The 10,578-nt window shown below is 36.2% G+C and overlaps 1 protein-coding gene across 1 annotated transcript; it reads left to right on the top strand.

The window, feature by feature from the left end:
• The first annotated feature begins 787 nt into the window (after positions 1-787).
• LOC106329302 (putative inactive disease susceptibility protein LOV1) lies at positions 788-4,902 on the top strand. The gene is given in 6 exon segments (XM_013767939.1): positions 788-990; positions 1,294-1,897; positions 1,900-2,185; positions 2,324-2,473; positions 2,689-4,587; positions 4,727-4,902. Coding segments are annotated over 5 exon segments (3,030 nt in total). The 5' UTR covers positions 788-880; the 3' UTR covers positions 4,569-4,587; positions 4,727-4,902.
• The last annotated feature ends 5,676 nt before the right edge of the window (positions 4,903-10,578 follow it).

Below are 10,578 nucleotides of genomic sequence, written 5' to 3' on the forward strand. Positions count from 1 at the left end.
CGGTCCCTATTTAACTCTCGCTAGCTTCTCCCTTCTTTCTCTCTCTGTTTTCGTTTCTTCTTTTACTACTGTGATTACTATATTATAAAATTTTAATTGTTTGTCTAATAATATATAAACAATCTTCATTACATCCAATATAAAATCGATGTATTATCTATGAGATCTTTTATTGTACCTACTCATATGACATGATCCACATCTGCAAACAGTACATGCTCTCCATCTGACACAACGCCTTATTTTCTGCGATTCTACTGTTTTTCAGAAGGGTATAATCGTCACTTGTGAACTAAAATGGTAGACAAATTGGGCTTATGATTTTAGTGGGACATTTAGCTAATTTGAGTTTCTATTGGGTATATTTAACCTATTGTCTCTTTTAATTTTGGTAATAAATTTTAGTTATTACACAACTTTTATACCCCCTATGTTTGGCCTATATTACGGGAGAGGATGACGTGGTATCCCCGTGAATTTGAGGGAGAAAGAGAATTCGTCTGAGAGTGTTCATATGTTTTGGCGGTGAAAATACTTTTGCGGAGAAACGTGTCGGCTAGGTCGGTTTGCTTTTTTTTTTTGTCTTCTTCTCTTTGAAGGAGCATTGATTCCTTTTTTTGGTTAACATTTATCCTTGCAAAATCTAGAATACATATTAGTCTGTTTTTTAGTTGTCTCGACAGTAAAGAGAGCAACTGTTTTGAGTTTTTTCAGTTGAATTTGGAGTAACTTAAAGTTTGGGGTAGATAATTACTGTAAAAGGTAAACTCGCGCATGGATTCTGGACCGTACGCTGTTTTCTTTAAAAAAAAATATTTTTAGAATATTGCCAGTTAAATTCTCAAAACTTTTGAAATTCTAATTTTCACACTGTTGATCCATGTCGTTGAAAAGATTGGTTAAGAGTCTATTATCCCATTGCCTCTCGATCATCTCTTTCTTCCGAAGAACGCCGCTACCACCAGAGGAGAGTGAGCTGATTCAGGATAGGTAATTCGTTTTCTTTTCGGTTTACATTATTATTTCTTATGCTTAACTTGCTTTGGTTGTGTACTCTGTTATGGTCGAATCTTGCATTAATATATAAAATCTTTGGATTTGTACAAAATCTTGTTTTTTTAGGAATTTGACGCATGTGAATCATTTAATCATTAACTTATTACCAGTTTGTTTGAAGAAAGAATAAAAGATATTCATGTCTCAGTAGAGCAAACAATCATTTCTTGTAAAGAGATTTAGATCTCACTACAAGTTTGTACTATTTTGTTGGCTTATGTGTTAACGGTGGAACAGGAGAATAGTTATGGCTGAGGAATTTGTGTCGTCCGGAGTGCAGAAACTCTTGGGCGTCGTGAATCGAGAAACTAAGCGATTGCGTGGAGTTCACGAGCAAGTTGCTGATTTAATATGTCAGAAGAGAGCGCTACAATCATTTTTGGAAGATGCAGATGCCAAGAAATATGGGAGTGAAAGATTGAGAAACCTCTTGGAAGATGTCAAGGACGTTATTGAGGATGCTGAAGCTACAGAAGATTCCTATCTTTTGAAAGAACGTAGTGGAGAAGAAAAAGGGATCATGACGTGTGTGAAAAGACATTCTTGCTTCTTATTTAATCGCCGGAAATTTGCTACACATATTGAAGGCATAAATAAGAGAATCTCTAAGCTGATTGCCCGAATGTGTGATTTTGGAATACACCAGATCATCGATGGTAACTGTTCAGTGTCTTCGCACGAGAGACAAAGGCTGCAACGGGAGACCCAACAAACATTTCCTGGAAGTTCTGAAAACAATCTTGTGGGAGTGGAACAAAGTGTTAAAACACTGGTTGGTCACTTGGTGGATAATAATGATAACATCCAAGTGGTTTCCATATCCGGAATGGGTGGTATTGGTAAAAAACAACACTAGCCAAACAAGTTTTTCAGCATGATGATGTACGACGTCATTTTAAAGGATTTGCATGGATCTATGTTTCGCAAGAGTTCACTCAAAAGGACATTTGGCAAAGGGTATTGCAAGATCTTAGACCACATGATGGAGACGTTAAACAGATGGATGAGGGTACTCTTCAAGGAAAACTCTGTCAATTATTGGAAACGTCAAGATATTTGATTGTCCTCGATGATGTATGGAAAGATGAAGCTTGGGACAGAATCAAAGCGGCGTTTCCCCTAAAAAGAGGTAAATTCTGATTGCATATACATTACTCTCCTTTTCAGTTTCATCAATTACTGTAATAAAAGAGATTATAGCATGACAACACACCGTGGGTTATGAAATGCATGTTATTCCCTAGCTAACATGAAAAGTATTTGGCAGGTGGTTCTAAGGTGATACTTACTTCTCGCAATGAAGGTGTGGGTTCACACGCAGATCCAACATGTTTTCCCTTTAGACCAAGAACCCTTACCCTCGAAGAAAGTTGGCAGCTGTGTAAGAGCATAGTATTCCCTAAACAAGATGCAACTGGTACGTTTTCATAAGAATATGATGATTTCGTAAGGCCAAAAATCGTGATTTCTCTTATGCCTTCCAAATGTTTATATCAAATAACTATGGATTAAATCACTAAACTATATTTGATACGTCTAATCATATTTGATCATACATATATTAGTTACGCAACATATTTATTTTGAGTCTAAAAATCTTTTTAAAAAATATTGCCTTGTGCTGGTTTGCAGAATTTGTTGTTGATGAAGAACTAGAAGCCATGGGTAAGAAAATGATGCTCACACATTGTGGAGGACTACCTTTGGCCGTTAAAGTGCTAGGAGGCTTGTTAGCTAAGAAACCTACGGTTTCTGAATGGGAAAAAGTATGTGACCAAGTTGCACGAGAATCTGGTTTAGATGATAAAAAACTCAGTTCAGTTTACCGAGTATTGTGTCTGAGTTATGAAGATCTGCCAATGCATTTGAAGCATTGCTTCCTTTACCTAGCTCATTTCCCCGAAGATTACAAGATAGATTTGGAGAAATTGTTCCTTTGTTGGGCTGCAGCAGGAATAATAAAATCATTTCATGATGGAGATACCACCATTCGAGAAAGTGGGGAAGACTATCTCGAAGAGCTTGTAACGAGAAATATAGTTATAGTTGTAAAAAGCAATTCGAGTTGGGAGACTCATTTCCCTAAAGACTACAAAATGGACGTTGAGGAATTATTCACAAACTGGGGTGCAGAAGGAATAATAAAGTCAGTTTGGAATGGAGCGACCATTCAAGAAAGTAAAGAAGACTACCTTGAAGACCTAGTTAGGAGAAATATGGTCACTATTGTAAATAGCTATTCGAGCTGGGGATCGGGTTACTGTCAGATGCATGACATCATGAGAGAAGTATGTTTATTAAAATCCAAAGAAGAGAACTTTGTTGACTTCATCAACTCACATACTTCCACCACTACCATCAATGCTCACATTCCTAGCAGATCTCGAAGACTCGTTGTACATGGTGGCAGTGCACTTCATATGCTGGGACGTAAAAAAAATAAAAGGGTTAGATCTATTTTGTGTTTTGGAGCTGAGGGAAACTTGTGGAAGCAGTCATCTCGAGGATTCCGAAGTTTACCATTACTCAGGATGTTAGATCTGAATGGAGCCAAGTTTAAAGGAGGGGAGTTACCTTCCAGTATTGGGAAGCTCATCCACTTGAGATTCTTGAGTTTACGTGGGGCTTGCGTATCTAAACTACCTCATTCCCTAGGGAACCTAAAGTTTCTGCTCTATTTGAACTTGTGCGTCAATCAGGTAGTTCATGTCCCAAATGTTTTAAAAGAGATGCTAGAGTTGAGGTACCTTTTGCTACCAGCTTTTATGGACGATAAAACGAAGTTGGAATTGGCTGCTCTAGTAAAGCTGGAGACGTTGTGGTATTTCCCAACGAAAAACATCAGTGTGACAGACCTCCTATGTATGACTAGGCTCAGGACTCTCCGTGTATATCTCAATGGTGGGTGTACTTCTGAAACACTATCTTCATCTCTTCGTGGATTAAGTAAGCTGGAGCAGTTTACTTTAGTTGCTTCTGACAAATCACATGTTTATAACGGGGGAGATTTCACTAGGGACTGCAATCGTCTAAAGAGTTTAACGCTGGTGATGCATATGCCAAGGTCTCTTGAGCAAGATCAATTCCCTCCTTTACTTGCACACATATGTCTGCAATATTGCAGGATGGAGGAGGATCCAATGCCGGTTCTTGAAAAGTTGCTTCATCTTGAGTCGGTTGATTTATCAGATAGTTGCTTCGTCGGGAGGAGAATGGTGTGCTCGGAATCTGGATTCCCTCGGTTATGTGCTCTACAAATATCTAAACAAGAAGAACTGGAAGAGTGGATAGTAGAAGAAGGGTCGGTGCCATGTCTTCGTACTTTGACTATAGAGAAATGTGAAAAGTTGAAGGAGCTACCTGACGGGTTGAAGTATATAACTTGCTTGAAGGAACTGAAGATTCAAAGAATGAACAAGGAGTGGACGAAGAAATTGGAACCAGGTGGGGAACACTACTGCAGAGCCCAACACATTCCTGATGTTCAGTTTATCAATTGTATCGGCGAATAAGAATAATAAAGTCTACCAGGTAAATCTTTTTGGTGTTTATGTCCATTTCATTGGTTATGTATCCTTTTTGGCGTTAGTTGTGAAAGTCACGTTAGACAGTCTCAACTATATTATATTATATACATTGATCTAAACTTTTATGTTTTTTTGGCTTGCAGGTGAGAATCTTGACCTGATATGTTACCGATTGTGTGTGATGTGATAAGTCGTTTTATCTTTTGTGTTGATGTATAATATTCAAACATATCTTATTTACGAACTTACGTTTGTATGTTGCTTACTTGCAAACTCTCTCTTTCATTCTATTTAAGTTTGATATAATATTGTGAACCATCCTTTCATCGACTTTCTCCTTCTCTTCCCTTGTTTTATGAACAATCTAATACATACAGAATATGACATACTCTTGGCAACGATTTCATTACCAGCCAAAGTGTTCAAACTTTAGTTCATACAGAGGGCCGTTTTTAGCAAATGGAGCGGCCAAACCTGGTCCAAAATTTTAGAGGGTCCATAACTTTTTTGTTTTAGTAATAGTTATAAATTTAAAAATCAGATAACTATATTTAAGTTTAATTTTTGTATTTACTAACTAATAAACATATATTACAAATTTTGTTTTTTTTTTACATAACCAACAAAAATGCAATAAGTCAAGAAGTAATTAACATTTATATCAATTATATATTTTGGAAAGTACAAAATAGCTGTCGGTGTTTGTTTTAATATTCAATGTAAATTCAGAATTTAATATTCTAATTTGATTATGTTTAGGAAACTATGATTAATTTGTGATTATAAATAAGGAGAGAAATATTTAATTTTTCAATAATTTTTACAAAAATTAGTAAACACAAAGAAAAAAGACTAGTCTAAACTTATGTCGAGAAGAAAAATGAAGAGTCTCCAACTACTTGTTTAATCAAATCAAGAGTCTATGGCTTTTTGTCTAGGTTCTTTGCTTTATTAGTTTTTTTTTTAATATAGATTATGACTCCTAATTATGGATACAAAAAAAATCAGAAAAAAATAAGCTGAAAAATTCATATTAGATTGTGTGTATATATTATATTTTATAATAATATTTTGTTAAAAAAACATAAATTATTTCAGGTTATTATAGAGGGTCTTGTTTTTTTTTTTGAAAATGGTCTCTATAGAGTTTAAGACGATATTGTTGTACTATATACTTAGGCTCTTTTTATAACTCTGCTTTGAATCTTAAAAAATTTACCTTCAAGGACACATTTTGTATTTTCAATTACCCGTTAAAACACTTTAGGGTTTGAAAGACACTTTCCCAAATCATTTTGTCCAATTTGCCCTTGAACTAGATATCAACGTGTTTGAGTATATAATGAATTATAAAAACATTAATTCTTTTGATATTTTGCATCGATAACTCAAAATCTCCGGATCCTGTTTCTCTTAACCTAATCCCAAAAACAATCTTTTATATTCGTCTCTCATGTTGGACAATTACATTTGAACCAAAGCACCTCGTCTTCTCCGAAAGTACAGTGGTGTTCTTCGGAGACGTAGTGTTCTTCGGAGGCCGGCCTATTATTCCTACACCGTCGTCTTTTCTCCGGAAACATTATTTTCCCAACACCCAAACCCAATCTCTGTGACTCCTCTATCTCACATCCAAGACCAAACAAAAATCTCTCCGTCTCCTCCATCTGATATCCAATACCAAGCCCTAATCACTTTGTTACCTCCATCCGACATCTAATCTGGTCAGACTGTGAATCTTTAACATGTAAGGTGCGATTTTGTGCAAGTTTTACTTATTAGATCTCTGCACATACACACATCCCTTGTCCACACCTCCCTTGTCCACACACCTAAACTAGGGTGTGGCTACGTATCTGTGGACACACAAGCGCATGTGGGGGTTTTGGTTGTGGATGCAATGTTAGGTAAGGACACAGATGTGTGGATACATATTGTTGGATATGGGAACTGTGGTTGGGTTATATTTTGAGGACTTGGTGGATACTTAGTGTTCTATATGCAATTTTTGATTTAAGTGTCTCTTTTTCCAAATCGGAGGAGGAAAAAGTGATTTTGGTTCTCAAAATGGGTTCCGATCGGATGAAAGAGATCAAGGTCATAGATCTGTTTACAACCAATGTTTCTGCAAAAACTTCTCAGGCAACACATTTCTTTCACAAGGTTTTTCCAAGTCTCTAGAAAATATGCACCCAGAAAAGAGAGACGCAGTTGAAGAAGTGATGCAGCGTAGCTTCTATTTTCCTTTTTATTATAATTATGTTTTCATAAGGATAATTATAAATTCTAAAAGATAATGATTACTTTAGATATTAGAACTCTTTACGGTATTAGCATCTTTTAGTCGCGTAGTATATGTAGACACCTTAGGTCTTTTGTAAACACCACTTTATGATTGAATTATATTTGCAATTGCAACCAGAGCTTTATAGCACTTAGAGGAGCACTTAGAGGAGTACTATAACCTATTTTGTCTTGACGAGTATGGTTAGGTCAAAAGACCTTCTTGTTCGAGTCGAGAGTATCGACAGTTCAAGGATCTATCTCTCAGTCAGTTGGTATCAGAGACAAAACGGTTCTACTATGATTTCACCCAGAAAGAATCTGCAACAGCGAAGGGATGAGCAAGCTATTGTCTTGCGAGAAATATTCATGAATTTTGAACAAGATCTATGCGACAAGTTACAACACTGCATAGAACCTGTTCTATACGCACTCAAACGACCACATGTTTTACCTCAAAGGGATGATGTCTTCTTTGATAACGAAGTTGACGAAACTTGTGATCTTCTCAAAGAGATCCATGGAGCTCCAATCTTTGATGTGTATGATGATATCGATCATATATTTGATGACTGTGGTGATGCAGATATAACCTCCAATGTCTTCGATGAGGTATCAGACATTATCATTGGAACTCAAGAGGTTTCTAACAACAATTTTGAACCAACAGAACGTGTCCATGTGATCGGTGAATTTGGCTTGCTGGGTGAAATGACATGTCAGGATATGAGAAATCCAATTCCTCGTAACTTCTTTGCAACTCATAATCAGCTAGTCAATAATAAATCTCCAGCTCAAAATTGTGCCGAAATTGTTTTTGCAAATCATCACCAGTGGGTCAAAAGCGTACCACAAGTTCGTGATAAGAGCACAAATTCATCTTGTCAAGGTTATGGTGATTTAACCTTTTCCTTCTACGATGAAGATGTAGAGCCACCAGATCGTGATCGACGCGGCGGTTGTTTTCTTCTCTTTCTTCAACAAGATGGCCTAACAAATGAAGATGTTCAGGTGAGCGACACGAAAACTCAGTTGGTTCCAGACAGGCACGTTGGCACTTCAAGAAGGAAGTCAATGACTTGATCACTTCGAAATTTTTTCTCTTGCACACCAGTTTGTACGCCTTATTCAGAAGTTTGAGCGGTCAAGGCATAATATTCTAGAGATAAAGTGTGTTTTGAGAATTGCTCGGAGGGTTAAGGTATCGTTTGATACTCTTGGTTTTCTCTCACTCTTAACTTCTCCGACAAGAGAGCGAACCCAGTGGATTTGTCCACTTGATATATTTCTTTACTTAGACCACTTGCATATGGGGCGTATGCAGTACAGTGATGTCCACCTCCTGAAGCTTATAAATGAAACTTTGGGTGCACCTATTTTGTTCAACACGCTACACGTACTGGAAAACTCTACAACTGCTTCAGAGATATGTGAGCTTACTTTGTTATTTACGCTGGCATTTGATTCAGATTTTATACGTCTTTTAGGACATGTGAAGCTGATAGAAAACTGTGCACCAGAGTCTTTTTCTGATGATATTACTAGTGAGGAACAAGATACCAGCGGTCTTGTTAGACATGGTTTTGACAGTGTTCATAACCTTACCACTTATAACGAAAAGCTCTTTATCTTTGGGGCATATAGAGACGACAGCGACGTCAGTGTTCTGTCCTTCCTCTGTCCGTTGGCATATATCCTTGCTTTGGTTATATCTTCTGAAGTGGGTAATGATGAAAGGCGATGTTGTCGTTAGAAAACCACAATGGGGGAAGATGAAAGATATAGGAGATGATACATATTAGTGAGTGGATAAGTTGACAAGCAAGACCGACTGTTTTTCTTCTTTGTTGTGGTCTGAAGATTGTAAGCTATGACTATGACTCCAGTTTTGGGCACGTACCGGCAGCCCCGGTAGCACTACACCAACATATGCTTGCTCCTTTTCATTATGGAAGTTCTTTTAATAGCAGAATCTTATGTGGTGCTGTTTCGTATGTGGGCATTTTACTGACGTTGTCCCATAGGGAGCATAAAGGAGTTCACACTTTTCTTTGTTCTATTGCTTTTGAACGGCGTTTGGCGCGTCACTCTTGCTCTTGTGTGGTCATTGTCTTCACTGTCAAGGAGTGGTGTAAGGTTTTGTGGCCACCTTGGGTTCCAACAACTTCTATGTTTAGTTTTCTTCTCTTCACGAAGGGATTGTCATTTCTGAAAATATCAATTGGGTTGAGCTATGGAGTTCGTACGAGAAGAACAAGAGTAGTGTGTGTTCCAGATTTGAGTTTCAACTATACATTCACGTTCGGTATTTGGAGTGACGTTGTTTGTGAATCAAGCAAGTTATTATTGGGCTGTCTGTCATCCTCCCACCTTTATTTCCAACGGGTAAAGAGAAAGAAGGGTACCAAGTCACACATTATATGCAAAGTGAAGTGTAGTCTTATAGACAAGATTTGTGAGAGCATCTTTATCGCGTCTTTTTTAGCGTTTCTAAAGGGGGAGGCCCGGTTTTCGGAAAAAAACGTATGTTAAGTGGGCATAATAAGAGACGTTTGTTGTGTGTTTTTTTGCATTGTTCGCGGCCCCACCGACACGTGGCGGCCCGCGATTGGTGCGCTTTTTATTTTTTATTTTTTAAACAGAAAAAAAGAACTTAAAAAAAAATAAAAAAAATAAGAAACCCTTAATAGGGTATATGGGATAAAGATGCTCTGAGAAGCTTCTTCCACAGTTGCTGTCAGCTCAGTCGTTATTTTTCGAGATTGTACAAATTTTACTGGATGATGCCCGTGGTTCAAAAGTTTTTCGAAATAAGCTGGCTTTGCAGTATTACCACCATCAAAAGACACAATCATTTTGCAAGCATTTGGCGAGCCAGATTCGCCTTCGTGGGCGAATCTTTTCTCACCCGGAGGGACTGATGCAGCGTAGCTTCTATTTTCCTTTTTATTATAACTAGGGATTAACCCGGGCTACGCCCGGGATTTTTATTTTTTTCTAATTTAAATTGTTAAATTATTTATATTTAGGTTATGATATATATTTATATAAATGTTAAGATGCATGTCATAATTAAAATTTATTTTTAAATTTTAACACGTTAAATTAACATATTTTTTACTATTTAAATATTTTTTGTAATTTTGTTGGCTATCTAGTTATCATATTTAGCAAAACTATATGTTGAGTGTTGGAATAAATGTTTTAGATATTTAATTAAACTGCAGAGTATTTTCGGATCGACCACATGCTCAACAATCGATCGATCCGTAAAAAGATGGTCGATCTTCTTGGCCTGGTAAGTACAATTTTAGCAAAAATATCTCTGATTTTCAAATATTAAGTATATAACTATTCTTTTGAATATTGTTTTTTTGAATTGTATTTTTTGATTAAATTATTGTATTATAATGTTTATGTAAATATTTTTTGTGATGTTTGAATTTGTGATGTTAGTATACTTAACCTAGATGATATTGATGTTTAACAATTTATTTTTTTCTGGAAATATAAAATAATGATATATCAAAACATATCTAATACTTGTTAAATGATAGTATAATGTAAATTACATCCATTATTTGAAAATAACCATTTGTTGTTTTTATTTTTTTAAAATCAGAAAATATTTTTATTTAAAAACATTATTCATATATAATATAATAGTTTAAGTTTGGAAGATTAATCTATATATATAAATTATGTATATTTT

This window comes from Brassica oleracea, chromosome C3 (genome assembly GCF_000695525.1).
Source record: "Brassica oleracea var. oleracea cultivar TO1000 chromosome C3, BOL, whole genome shotgun sequence".
NCBI lineage: Eukaryota > Viridiplantae > Streptophyta > Magnoliopsida > Brassicales > Brassicaceae > Brassica > Brassica oleracea.